The 15,025-nt window shown below is 35.4% G+C and overlaps 1 protein-coding gene across 1 annotated transcript in view; it reads right to left on the bottom strand.

The window, feature by feature from the left end:
- Nucleotides 1–9,168: 9,168 nt before the first annotated feature.
- Nucleotides 9,169–15,025, bottom strand: part of UGT8 (UDP glycosyltransferase 8) — an 88,238-nt gene continuing 82,381 nt past the window's right edge. Inside the window, exon 6 of the mRNA XM_011948379.1 lies at nucleotides 9,169–11,476. Within this exon, the coding sequence (XP_011803769.1) occupies nucleotides 11,113–11,476 (364 nt within the window). The 3' untranslated portion in view covers nucleotides 9,169–11,112. The remainder of the gene's footprint in view (nucleotides 11,477–15,025) is intronic.

Raw genomic sequence — 15,025 nt, 5'->3', positions numbered from 1 at the left:
ATGGTTCACAGGATTTGAAGGGAAGGAGCTTTTGATTCCCTCTTGGACAAAAGAACTTCAGCAAAAGTCCTAGAGGGAGAAACAATACGGGATGTAACAAATGTTCTCTTAGAGTTGACATCTAAATGACTTTTCATTGTAGAGGCATGGAACCAATCTAAATTCTCCCACTTCATCTTGTGTTGCCTATCAGACAATTAAATCTTACTGTTTTAATCCTCCTATAAATGTAGCTCTGGGCTTAATATGGAAACAACATTTTTTGAAAGTGGATTTAAAAAAAATCTATGTTTGCAGATTTTAATTTATTTGATTATACCATCATCTGCCTCTAGTGGAAGAAAATTCAAGGCTGTTTGCTTTCCTGGCCTCCTTTTCCCACTTTCTCTCCAAAATGAATCAGGATAAAGGAAGAAAAATCATTTTCTTTCATCCCTAAGGAGGACGAGTATTGGTTATTGCCAGCTCCTAGGATATAATAGACTTGATGAGCTAGAATAATCTAATCAAATCTTTGTCAAAGGGGTTAGAAGGTACTGTATCTGCAGGGGCTCCACACACAAACCTGAAACTTTTCCTAATTCTATTTCTTTACAGTCTGTGTTCTTTACCTGTTGACAGAGAAAATATATTGAATCTGAGAAGAGAGCTATTAAATTAATAGTCAAAATTACTTATTTTACCACACTTCATTATTGCTCTCAGTTCCTTCAGTTATACAGAAGTTTGATTTACCTATCCCTTTCCTTTTAAACATCTGGGAAGCTTTAGAAACCAAATTTGTTATAATTCTGGGATGTGGGTTTGGTATTTGGCATGTATACTTTTGCAAAATGGAGATTAATAAAAATAGAGTAATAACTACTCAAGCAAAACCAAAAATTGCAGGAAGAGGCAAGTGCTAATTGAATAATGTGTGTGACTACAGTTAAAATCCCTAAAAAATATAATATATGACATTTGGTTATTATATTTCTTATATAGTAACTTCTTAATGTAGTAATTTCTCTTTCTATACCAAAGACCCAACATTATATAGTAACCCATGCCATGCACACCTATTTAATTCATGACTGCCTAGATAATTGTTATATTATACTTACTCTGTCACTGTTATTTATTTTTCTTTTTTTTTTTTTTCTTTTTGTGATAGAGTCTCACTTTGTTGCCCAGGCTGGAGTGCAGTGACACGATCTCAGCTCACAGCAACCTCTGCCTTCCAGGTTCAAGCGATTCTCCTGTCTCAGCCTCCCAAGTAGCTGGGATCACAGGCACCCACTGCCACACCCGGCTAATTTTGCATTTTTAGTAGATACGGGGTTTCACCATGTTGGCCAGTCTTGTCTTGAACTCCTCACCTCAGGTGATCAGCCCACTTTGACCTCCCAAAGTGCTGGGATTACAGGTGTGAACCACTGCACCCGGCCTGTCATTGTTATCTTGAACACGCTGTCATTCAGTACTCCTAGGCATTTATATTTATTTACTATGTTAAGTAAAAAATGGTTTATAAATTGTTGCAATTGCTGGATTCCTTTATTAGCAGATCATATTCCTTTTCATATTTTAAGATGAAAAAATTCTCATTTCTCTTCTGCAAAGTAGCTGAGAAGAAGCTGTACATACTAAAACTGTTTGACAGATTTCCTAAGCCAAGCACAAGTAAACTTGAGTGCTATCCTTTTGTCTATCTACAATTTAGCTTGAATAGAGAGCCTTTACATTACATCAAATCATCTGTAACACAAGAAGCTTAACACCAGCTGTTTTGAAAGTTGTGCTATATGACCAGGTATCGAACATTCAGGAACATAAACAGGTATCTTGGGGAAAGTTACTGAATAGCTAATGCAAAGCAGATTGTGTTACAGTAATAAACTAAAGAGCCAAAAGTAAGACTGAGGTCAGTTAGAAAAGTTTTTTGTTGGTTTGTTTGTTTTTGCTTAGCATAGTGGTCACGTCTGTTCATCGTGTATACTCCTATCAGAGCAAACTAGCTGCAGCTCCCCAATGTGCCACACTCTTCCATAATTCAATGCCTTTGACCACAGGGTCATGCCTTCCAAAAATTACCTCCATCTATTTGTTTACCTGGTGAGCTTCTATGTTTTCTTTTTGACTCAACTGAAACAATCCCCACGTGGAAACTTCTCTCACTCTCCTCTGTTTCGATAGCACATTGTCTGTATCCATATTACAAAATATATTCCTTTGCTTATTGAAACTGCTTACTTGCTGGTTTTGTCCCCTGGAGGTCAGAAACTATGACTTCTTCATCCCTGCATTTCCAGTATCACATACAGAGCCTGGCACTTTGGAAACAGAAAACAATGTTTGTTTGTGTTTTAATAAAGGCAGTACTTAGAGCAGTGAAATCAAGAGAATAGTAAGAATACTGACAAAGGAATAGTATTTGGTGGTGTTATAAATGAAAAAACATATGATTTTGTATAAATTAATAAATTTTACTAACTTAGGAGTGTAAGAAATATCAGTTTGTTCAGAATTCTTAGCAACATAAGTAGGCATCTTTTGATATAATATTAAGAAATATTAGACAGAAGGTAGCAAATGAATGTAAACAAGGGAAGTGCAAAGACTGTGATAAAAAGGCCATTAAAATGTAGCCAGATGGAAGTTTTTTATAACAGTTTTAGGAGAGAAAGAAGATCCAATGAATATACCAAAAACTACACTACCAGCGAAGAAGAATATTCCATTATAGTGCTTATGTTAAGGAATGAGGCAAACAGAAAATGAAAACACTAGTTTATGATTAGATATAAAACATCATAAGAATACAGATCACAGAAGAAAAATTATTGAAGTAAATGATCAGATAATTCAAGTAGAATGAAGAAAAGAGGTAAACTGGATGTTGAAAGGAAAGGAAGAACTGAAGTGGTAAAGGGATGTGCAATGAAAGTCAAGGTGGAAGCAAAGAATGATCTAGGAATGTTTGAGGACCAGAAAGAAGACCAGCTCCAGGACAAAATGCTGTTCTTAAAGGTGTAGATGTTTGGGTTAACATTGAAAATTTGAGTTGAAATATAGCAAACTTTTTATTTTCATAGATCTTCAAGTCTTTTTCTATAGGCTGACAACAAAGCAAATGGATATTTAACTTACAATGAAATCCAGAGCCTTCTAGGAGCAGAGACACCAGAACAAGAACAACTGGAGCTATTTGATGCTGATAATAACAAGATGTGCTCCCACCTGTAACTAATAGGAGCATTTGGGCTGACTGGTAAGAGGATTCAAGGGCCGGAATATCAATAATGGTCAAGTGACAAGTAGTCTTGAACAGTGTTCTGTATTACGGCCCCAAATTAACAGACAACCCACATTTTCAGTTGTTAGTTTATAATTGAAATCCAAAACAAAAGTTTATAGAAAAACCTGACAGTAGCAATAAACATAGTATCTCAAGCCATACACAAGGATAATTAGAGTTTAAAAAACTGACAGTCATTGCTTAATTGCACAAATAAATGGGTTATTTGCAGGCTATGGAAAGGCATATTATTTAGTCTCCTTTTGTACTTGATAATAGGATTTTAGGATGACACTCTTAATACTGTTAAATTTTTTTGGGTTTTTTTTTTTTTTTGAGACAGAGTCTTGCTCTGTTGCCCAGGCTGGAGTGCAGTGGTGCGATCTCGGCTCACTGCAAACTCCACCTCCTGGGTACACGCCATTCTCCCGCCTCAGCCTCCCAAGTAGCTGGGACTACAGGCACCCGCCACCACACTTGACTAATTTCTTTTTGTATTTTTTTTTTAGTAGAGATGGGGTTTCACCATGTTAGCCAGGATGGTCTCGATCTCCTGACCTCGCGATCTGCCCGCCTCGACCTCCCAAAGTGCTGGGATTACAGGCGTGAGCCACCGGGTCCAACCAATACTGTTAAACTTTAAAGCCTGAGTATTCTAAAGTGGTGATGTAAGGCTACTACTCATTTAACAGAAATAAGAAATTAAAGCAACAGAAATAAGAAATTAAAGCAACATAACTTGCATGAAATTTTAAGGAATCTAAAATACCTTTTTAAATTGTACTATTTCCCCCATCTGCTTCTTTTCTATTTAGTTTTCACAGAATTTGTTGTGTAATTTGAACAGATTTACTGTGTATATCTATGGGCAGTTTCTTAGCCAGTGAGGAAGAGCAAACATACTAGACCTGGTATCTGAAAGCTGGTAGATGAATAGAACACACAACTATAAAATGCAATTCCATGTCACCTAATGCTAAATTTATGATTGGAGAACAAAAAAATTAGTTAAATTTCTGTCATTTACCTCTGATTTAAGACATGATAGCCAGCAGAGAGATGTTCTGCATCTTCTGTCTTGATATGCACAAACATGTGAGTTGATGCCACCTACACTTCCAGTGGTATGGCCACATTCTCAGGTAGGACACCCATTCATGTTGAAATTTGCATCACTAGAACATGTATGACATAATGTGGTCCATATGCCTATAGATGCCTAGATATTGCCAAAGTCTTGCACTTGCCAAATTCCACTGACATCTTTGGGCCTTACATTCAAAACCTTTAAAGATCTTTGCTTGATTTGTGCTCCTTCCCACCTTATCTCTGATGAAATCATAATTTTAAAAAAAGATGGATGACCATTCCAAAATATAGATTGCATAGTTGGGGGACCCACCTATCCAATTCAGATAAACTTCTCCAGAATATCACTTAAATATACCAGGTGGAATAAAAATCCATTTTGAAAAGTATGGGAGGAATTCTGAGGTAGTTTTTGATCTGTAACCACTCACTGCTGCTTCCTTCCCAGGTTGTCCTTGCCTTTGCTATCCACACCTTTCTGCTCATTGTTATAGGAAAGACAATTACTGCTGCAATCCTAGCTTTAGATACATTTTTGAATACCTGCCACCTATCTGTCTTGGGCTTTTCTCGTGCTCCAGCGGACAGATGGCTGCAGTTCTAGCACATTTTAACACTGGGGATATGAGTGATGTTAAGTGAGATTTACAGAATCAGAGACAGCACTCTTTTTTGGTACAAAAGGATCCTGTTAGGAGCACCAAGAATGAATGTTTGAGACACGCTTCCACAGGGGAAAGCCAACGTCTCTATTTGTACAAGGCAGTTATCTAAAAATTTTAGCTGACCAAGTTTGGGATAAGAAGAGTATATGTGGCTTGATAGTTTAGTGATCATTGAGCTATGACCCAAATGGTTCATTCACTGCCACATCCAGAGTGTGGCACAGTGCCCTGAGAGAGTGCAAACTCATTCAGTGGTAGCCCTCCTCCCAATACCCATAAGAAGCACCATATGCACATCCATTGTTTCTGATCTTACATCATAAATGGCATTAACCTAGTACAGATAAAACTTTTTTAAAAAAAAATGCTAGATATTTTTTTAGCTTACCTTTGTAAATTACAATGTTTGAGTTTATTGCATTTCCTCATTGTTAAAAAACAAAAGCATCTGGCTGGGCATAGTGGCTCATAGTTGTAATCCCAGCACTTTGGGAGGCTGAGGTTGGTTGATCACTGGAGGTGAGGAATTTGAGAAGAGCCTGGGCCTGGCCAACATGGTGAAACCCCACCTCTACTAAAAATACAAAAATTAGCTGGGGCATGGTGGTGCATGTCTGTAGTCCCAGCTACTCATGAGGCTGAGGCAGGTAAATTGCTTGAACCTGCGGGGAGGAGGTTGCAGTGAGCCGAGACTGTGCCCACCAGCCTGGGTAACAGAGTAAGACTCTGTCTCAAAAAAAAAAAAAAAAAAAAATCATTACATACACGTTAGAAAGACAGGCACAATCTATGCACCATAAACTTGAAAAGGATAGGGCAGCTTGGAAAAATACCTAAGGGTAATAGAAAACCCAAAAGAGGAAACTGAAAGCTTAGAAGCATGAAGATGGGAGAGAACAGGTAAGGAAGGTTGTGTCATGTCAGTAGTATGAAATCTGGACCTGGAGTATGGCATATTCAAATTCAAAATTAATTGCGCTTTCTCAAATGGTGCAACTGGTGTATCCACTCTCTTGGATTCATAAAATTTATTCAGAGGTACCCAAAGTAAATTTCTTTCCTGCCTTCATCTTTTGAGATTGCAAATGAGAAGAAATGTTATATATACTATAATCTAAGTGTGGTTTAAATTTTTAAATCTCAAAATGTTTTCCATTTTAGAGTTAGAAGATGGAAGTACAAGAAAGAAGAATACATTCAAAGCAGTGACTTGATTTTATTTTGTAATAATTTCATCCTATTTATTCCTAATATTTTAGCAAGAAGTGTTACAGGGATAGATCTGACCGATCTAAAACTTGCTAGTCCTTTTGAATTTTATTTAGTTTAAAAAATATAGTTTTTGTTTCTTAAAAGACTTCAAAAATTTCATAATACGGCCATTCTTTTAAAAAAATTGAGAGAGCATTTTAAATTTTTTAAAAATCAAATTTCTAAAGAATTGCGAGGATAGTGTAAACGCTACACACATAAATATATGTAAAATGGTATTAATAATACATATTTTTGTTCAACCTAATATATGTCTTTAGTATTTGTTTTTCCTGATGACTCAAACTTAATTGTTCACATTGGTATTTTAAGTACCCTTGCCCTGCCTTCTTACTCATAAGTTGAACCTCTCATTATACGTGGAGGGCAGAATCAAGATTGGAAGCAGAATTGAGAATCTTTAATATATCATAGCGTTGGACTTTTCTGGATGCCTCATCTCTGCCAGTTCCTTTTATAGACAAAATAAGTTACTCAGAGATATACATCCTTGCTAATTTGAAGTTTAATGCAATTTATCAAATGCATTTACATTCAAAAGTTTTCATTTTCTGCTAAAAGTAAAGAATATTCATGGCCTTCAGCCAAAGTTCTACGTGGGTAACTAAAGCAAAATTAGCATGAACATATGAAATTCATCTTTTCAAACACATTAGATACTCTACTGCAGTGCTATGCTAAGTAAGAGTAATAGATCCCTCGATTAAAATATTACCTATTTGTATAACGAATCTCAACAAAACTTTTCTCTCTGCACTGCTTTTTAGTTATTTTTGACTTCAATGAAAATATCTTAATATTACGACTAAGCCTCGTGGCTTAGTAGATATTATCTTTTTAAAAATACAGGTATTGGCCAGGCGCAGCACTTCGGGAGGCCGAGGCGGATGGATTACTTGAGGCCAAGAGTTGGAGAAGAGCCTAGCCCACATGGCAAAACCCGGTCTCTACTAAAAATACAAAAATTACCCGGGCGTGGTAGTGCATGCCTGTAATCCCAGCTAGTCGGGAGACTGAGGCAGGAGAATTGCTTGAACCCAGGAGGCGGAGGTTGCAGTGAGCTGGGATTGCGACACTGCACTCCAGCCCGGGCTACTGAGGGAGGTTCTGTCTCCAAATAAATTAGGTAAGTAGGTAACTATTAAATTGACACAGTGGAACTGAAGTCACCTCTGCTGTCAGGAATATGGAATAATCACTGCACAAAATAGGGTTACTGAAAAGTTAAAACTAATTGCAGATAGAAACTAACAGAAATAAAGTACTTTTAATTCTATAAAATTCAGCAGGAACTTCAGGTTTTACTGGCTAATAAATGAAAAACCTGAGATAATGTATTACCTGAGATTAATGTTGATGTTGGACTTTGAGTAGATGGACATTTTTATATCTACTTTGATCTACTTTGAGTAGATGGACATTATAATAATTGTTTTATTTGAATAACGTAATTCTACATGTGGTTCTGATTTTTCAGAGTCTGAACTTGGATTATATATTACTCTATTGAAAATAATCTGCTGGTTTTATTTATAATAAGGAAGATCACTAGTCTTGCAGGATACAATATAAATGAATTATCTCTTACATCGTGTCTGCCTTACCCAAAAGTGAAGGTATGAGTCATATAAGTATTGTGTGCCTTTGGTTTCCATATTTGAAAAGCTAGGCGTCTTGGTACCAATACACCTTACCTGCCCTGCTAACCCCAACTCAGCAACCCAAACACCCAAGTGATTGGGGATTTTTAACACTTTGTAGGACTTGCAGAAAAACGGCAATATAAATACTTTAATTGTGTGGACATCTAAGATCCTTCTAATTAAATTCGTTGGAAAAATGTTTTTGCTGTCAAAAATGTCAATAGTATCCTCACATGAAATGCGTGTCTTCAAAAGCTGGCTAAAATGTTACCATCTCGGAAGCATGATAAGCAGCTCTTTAATGCACATTTTGGAGAAGTTTCAACAATAGAACTCCTATAATTCTCAAACCTCATCATATGAAATGTAAAATTTTTCTATTTCAGATGTTTTTGATTATATCGATTGCAAATAACCATTCTCTAATGTTATTTTGTATTTATAAGCTGGTTGAATTACTTAGAAGCTAGAATGAAATATGAATTATACTATCAGTAAAACAGATTGCTGGATTATCCCTTGAAGTTTTTCTTCAACTTAGTTTGGTTCTTTCATTTATAAACCTTTTATTTTTGAAGTGGAGTTGTTCAGTTTTAGGAGCATTTGGGACTGAGCGAGAAGCTGAGTTTTGAAGAGAATCTCTAGCTTCAATCATAAACTATTACTTTAACCCAAACATTAGATCTTTTCAACCCTGGACACCCAAATCCTGCCCCTATGGTCTATGTGGAGGGATAACAGAAGTTGCCACTCTAGAGGAAAAATGTCTTAATTCTCATTTGTGTTTGATATGATGATAACCAGCTATGGGGATATTTTAATAGTTGCAGAAACTCTTTCTAAATAATAAATGAATAAATACTTTCTTGAAAACTTTACTTTATTATCGAATCTAGCCCAAGTGTGGAAAATTTAAAAATCACCCTATTTACCAAAACTGTATAATCTTGCTAGAAAAAATAAAAAACAACAATGATCAGTAAATACCTACACTTAACATTCTTACTTCTGGAACAGAATTTTAAGATCCATGTCCATGTCCTTGTAAGGTAAATCCCTCTGTTTAACAATTAAAAGAAAAAGTCTCACATTTAGTACATTGTTTGCACACTCATAAATACATACAAAAGCTGGGAGACCTGTCTTAGAAACATGTTTAAAATGAATATATATAATATTATGAAATAAAATCTGAATAAAAATTTTATTCCAACAACACTTCTCTATTTTAAATCATGTTTATTATTTAAGTTTTTATCACAGTGGAGATTAACTTATGCTTAATCATCCAATCAGTGCCTACTGTCAACTTAATCCAATTCCAAAAAAAGTAAAATCAACTCATTCATACACTCTAAGTCCTCTTACTATCCCACCATTCATTGCCTGTATCTTTTTTCCCTTTTAACGGCAACATCGTAATAAGATTGTGAAAAGGTATAACTAATTGGTTTACATGTATGTATAATACCATTTCTTCAAGTATTCAGAGAGCAGTACATTTGTCTGCATTGTGCATTAGAAAACTACTTGTGACATTATTTCTAAATGCAGGAGAGCAGCTCCTGGTGGGAGAGTAACGAAGTTGTTTGTCATAGTGTATGCCAAGGATTTACAGCACTATAGAATTTTCACAACTCTTCCATGTTAGTGAGTAACATTAGGTAAATGTTGTATTTGCCTACTCTCAGCTATCGGATGTGGGATATCAAACTACAAACAAATAAAGCATACACTCAACCAACAAGGGTAGTGCAAGTGCTAAGTAAACAGAATGACATGGAAGAAGTTCATAGTTGCCAACTAGTGAATGCTTCAGCAGGGAGGCCCTGATTTTATGATGTCTGTGACTTGCATCCCTGTTCTCAAATGAATACTGTCACTGCTCCATGTCAGCCACAATGACTGGAAAAGGCTGCTGAGGTGAGGGCTGAGGGAATGAGGAGGATGATAGGAATTCATTTTCACAAACAAGTGGTTCAATTTATCTGTCACATCTGTATATAGTGTAAAGTCTGATTTGTTTACAAGATCTCAGACCTCTCCAGACAAAGCAGGTACCAATATGGAAAACTGCAAATGTTTCATTTAAAGGAATTAAATGTTGGCACCTATGTAATATATAGATTGTGTGGCCTGGACAATAAAAGGGATCAGAAGATGGTTTTTTAAAAGTAAAACTTTGGAAATGTAACATCTGAACATTCAAAAGTTACATTATAGAAAAGCCATCAAACAGTTACATAAACATTCAACAATACAATGGTGCTGTTTAAAAATGCCCTAGAAGCAATAATCTTCAGTACTTTGAATAAAGTCAGAATTTCATTGCTTTGTCTTAATTATGTATTTAACATATTGTTACTCATTAAAATTAAATAGAAAAAAACTATAAAATTCTTCCAGAGGAAAATTATTGGTAGTGGGAAAACAAAAGTAAAATGTGAAAACCAATGTATACATTTACTTAATTACATGTTTTTCCCCCAGAAGTGGCCATACACTATCAGAAAATAAAAACAAGAAAAACAACAACAAAAATAAAACAAAAATTACAAAAAAAACCTGTGCCATTTCCTTTTTTTTTTTTTTTCTTCCTCTGCATTCAGTTTTGGGGGAAAGTGTTCTTTCATAGTAGTGTTCTGAGTTCACACATATTAAATGGTAGAAAAGAAACATCTGGATCCTGACTATCCTTTTACTTTATTCTTGAGTGTGTTGTACTCTCAACAAATGTAAGAAGCAGCCAGTAAAAATTATCTTAATTAGGAGACACACACACACACACACACACACACACACACAGACACACGCACACACACACACAACCTTATTAAGAAAAATGCAACCATTCCTGATCCAGGACACACACATATGAAGATTTAAAACTAAGGTCTGACACAGTCACTTAATTGATTTAAATAATTAAGGCTTCTAAAAGGTTCAGTGCCAAAACTCTCTACGTCAGTATTTGAATAAAGTACATTTTTGCATTTTAGGTTTGTGCTTTTTACAGCCATCTTAATTGCACAGAATTTCATTAGTAGATCTCATAAGGGCATGTTAGAATTGTTTACTGTTTTACTTTTAGTAGCTGTTAGATTAAATAATAGCAATAAAAATTCAATGAGTGAACCAATTTATTTCTATCACCTGGGCTGTTGGCTCATTTCACTTTCTTTTCATGTTTAATATGGCCATTTCTTTTGTACTTGCCATTGAGGATTCCATTGTGGTAATGTCCATTAACTGTGCTATGCTTATTTCTAGACCACAGACTTTTGATTTTTCTGTAGATAAATTTTGTCACCCAAGACAAGAGAAAGTAAAACAAGGCAGCACCAAGCAAAAGCACAAAGGCAATATCCAGTAAAAAATACTGACAAAAAGAGATTTGATGGACAGCGGCACGTAGGTGATGGGCTCCATTGTGACGAATAATATAATCTATCCAATAGATAGTTCGATTGACAGGGTGACCAGGTTGATCCTTGTGAATTTCCGAAAGCTTCTGGGCCCTCTGACGGTAGCTATGGAGAGGGGGACACAGAATGAAGAGGTTAATAATAAAGTTCTATATTCATGCATATCTTCATGTAAAAGGGGGAAATAATAAAAACAACTATTCTTTAGTAAGTACTTTGCATGTACAAACACTGTGTTAAGTGCTTTAAGCACATTATCTTATGTTAACCCAATAAAATATATTTTAAATTGGTGAGAAAAGTGAAAATCAGAGAGACTAAGTAACTTGATTATGTTACAAAGTTGAGACCCAGAATTTCTTGCCTCCAAACCCTTTGCTGTTTCCACACATTACATGTAGTTCTTCTCTCCACATAGTTTTAAATAATATAAATCAACAAGTCTCAACCAAGATGGAAACTAAATTTATTAGATTCTAAAAGAAAGATGGAGAAAAACATATAGAACTTCATTCTACCACTTTTTTAAGCAATAATATTTAATTTTGTCTTAATTTAAAATAACATTAAATATGGGGTGATGATACATTATTAAAGAGATAAAAAAGAGTTGAGAAACACCATGAAGTCAGATTTGATGTTATATGCAGTATTCATATACAGGTAATGTATGCATGTGTGTATATATATATATATATATAGAAAACAACCTCTTAAATGATTAAAAGACCAAGGAAAATGGGGAATCACAAAGTAGTAAAATATAAGCATTTTATTTTAATCTAAAAACATGTGACTGCACATTAATGTGTCAGTCTTTGACAAACAGCTAAAGCCCTCTTGCATGAATTCATGACTGAAGTTTGTATCGTTTAGACATAAGAAATAATTTCCACCTCGAGAGATACAAAATCGATCATGGAGGACATAGCACTACTGAGTTGTGCATTATAGAGGAACAAAAGATTGGGCATATGTGAAGACTTGATAAAGCCAAGAGAAGAGTGTAAACTAAATCATAAAAGTGGGGGAGTAAGAATACGCCCAGAACAAATTGATTTGGAAAAAGTATGAAATTTAGTTAGAAATTAGATTGGAAGAAGATGAGTCTTCCCCATGGGTATTCTGAATGACAAGATATAATAGCTTCTTTCTTAGAACCAAGGAGCCATTAGATCAGGAAGACTGGCTGTTAAAGCAGAGGGAAGATACCCATGATGGAAAGTCCATTAAAAAGACCTCAATAATGGCCAATGAAAGACTGACTAAAAAAATGGTGGTGGGATTAGACAGATAAAGGGAAATGGTGTAGTAGAAGAGTTTGCAGGAGTTGGTAAGAGTGTGGATTAAAAGTGAAGGGAAAGACAGAGATCATATGCAACTGCAGTGTTTCCAGCTTGAATGACTCACATGGCAGAGTTAATTAACAGAACACAGTAACACAGAACACTGCACATGCTGCTGGAAATGATTACAGTTTGGGCTGTAATGAAAGGGAAGGCCGAGAGAGCCACTAGAAATGTGAGGATGGAGCTATGAGATTACAAAGCCTAATGAAAAATCTACTCAGATATTTGAGTTGATTTGATGAGCCTTTATTTTTTATGATTTCACTCTAGACCTAAACATTAAGTTTTAACAATTATGCAAACAAATTTGAGAGGCAGTGAACAGAACGTTGTTAGGAGTGAAAGAAAAAGCAAATTAAGGCTATTACATAAGAGTATGTAATTAACAGGCACGTTTTCTCTCTCATCAATGCCTCATCAGAAAATTATGACCAGATAATAAATCTAGTTGTATTAAAAAGTACAAAAACCTCACCAAATATTAAAAGGCTATCCTCACTTGCTTTGTAATTTATCATAATTTCTAACTGATGGCAAAAGGGAAACTAGAAAGTTTCTACTACTCCATTTTATGAGAAAATGCTTATGGGGCAAAGGAGTATCTTTAAAATACAAAAATGAAACGTGACATCTTAGAAAATAAAATCCAACCTTCTATTTTAACAAAGATGGAAAAGGAGGATAAAAACAATCTTAAGTCTTCAGGTACCTTAATGTCACTGTGTATATAACCCTTTCTCTAGTGATGATTAAACAGATTAAACAGATGCTTTAATGGGAAATCTGATTTCTTTCACTCTTGAATAAATTATTAACTCATATGGGACTCCAATATGTTCACTTCGTCCTAGATCACTAATTATCAGAAAAGCTCTTGACATCTGACTCAGCTTATCTGAACAGGGACTTTCATCAGTCAGACTCTTAGTCCCACCTAGGAGTAGACTCATAAAGCTGGATTGCTTACTAACCGATTTCATTTTGTATGACTATTCTGTTTAGAGGAGGTCCATGGATCAACTGGAAAGGAATATTGGAGAATTCACAGATAAATTTTTGAGGGGCAGGTATTTCCCATGCTGAAACTGGCCTCAAATTTAGTGTATTGGCATTGTCCTATGAACACAGTTTATTTTACAACTCAAAATTCCTTCCAGTAAGTATATGAATATTGCAAAAACAAATTGGTGTGATTAAAATGGTCACTCCAGACAGCTCTAAGTTATTCCAAGGGATCTCTTAGATAAAGCCCCTTTTAATAAAACAATTACCTTGTAAAGGGCTCACATGTACATTAAATTTTACAAAAGTATAAATATTTTCTATTAAAAGTTGACCACAGGTTGGATATGTGCTAAGTTAATAATCATCAACTCTCCATCTTTCTCTCTAATTTATTTCGTAATAATAAAAGCTTCAGACTCAAAATAATCCTCCCAAACAAATGAACAAAAAAGCAATAGGCTTTTATTAAATGAATCCAAAGCATTAGGAAGCAGAGATAAGATGTGTAATTTTACTTAAGTTGTGAATTTTTTAAAAATGAATACTTTTTGGGGTTTTTGTTGTCGTTATTTCTTCTAAAAAAAGAAAACAGAATATATGTGCAGAATGTGCAGGTTTGCTACACAGGTATACACGTGCCATGGTGGTTTGCTGCACCTACTGACCCATCCACTAAGTTCCCTCCCCTCACCCTCCACCCCCAACAGGTCCTGGTGTGTGTTCTTCCCCCTCTCTGTGTCCACATGTTCTCATTGTTCAACTCCCACTTACGAGTGAGAACATGGTTTTCTGTTCCTGTGTTATGTACTGAGGATGACTTCCAGCTTCATCCCTGTCCCTGGAAAGGACATTACCTCTTTCCTTTTTAATGCTGTATAGTATTCCATGGTGTATATGTACCACATTTTCTTTATCCAGTCTATCATTGATGGGCATTTGGGTTGGTTCTATGTCTTTGCTATTATAATTGGACTGCAATAAACACACGTGTGCTTGTGTCTTTATAGTTGAATGATTTATATTCCTTTCAGTATATATCCAGTACTGGGATTGCTGGGTCAAATGGTATTTCTGGTTCTAGATCCCTGAGGAATTGTCATACTATCTCCCATAATGGTTAAACTAATTTATATTCCCACCAACAGTGTAAAGCGTTCCTATTTCTCCGCAGCCTCACCAGCACCTATTGTTTCCTGACTTTTTAATAATCGCCATTCTGACTGGGCGTGAGATGGTATCTCACTGTGGTTTTGATTTGCATTTCTCTGATGATCAGTGATGTTGAGCTTTTTCACGTTTG

Source organism: Colobus angolensis, unplaced genomic scaffold (assembly GCF_000951035.1).
Source record: "Colobus angolensis palliatus isolate OR3802 unplaced genomic scaffold, Cang.pa_1.0 Scaffold279, whole genome shotgun sequence".
NCBI lineage: Eukaryota > Metazoa > Chordata > Mammalia > Primates > Cercopithecidae > Colobus > Colobus angolensis.
Note: the sequence above shows the minus strand (reverse complement) of the source record. Positions and strands in the feature narration are given on the sequence as shown.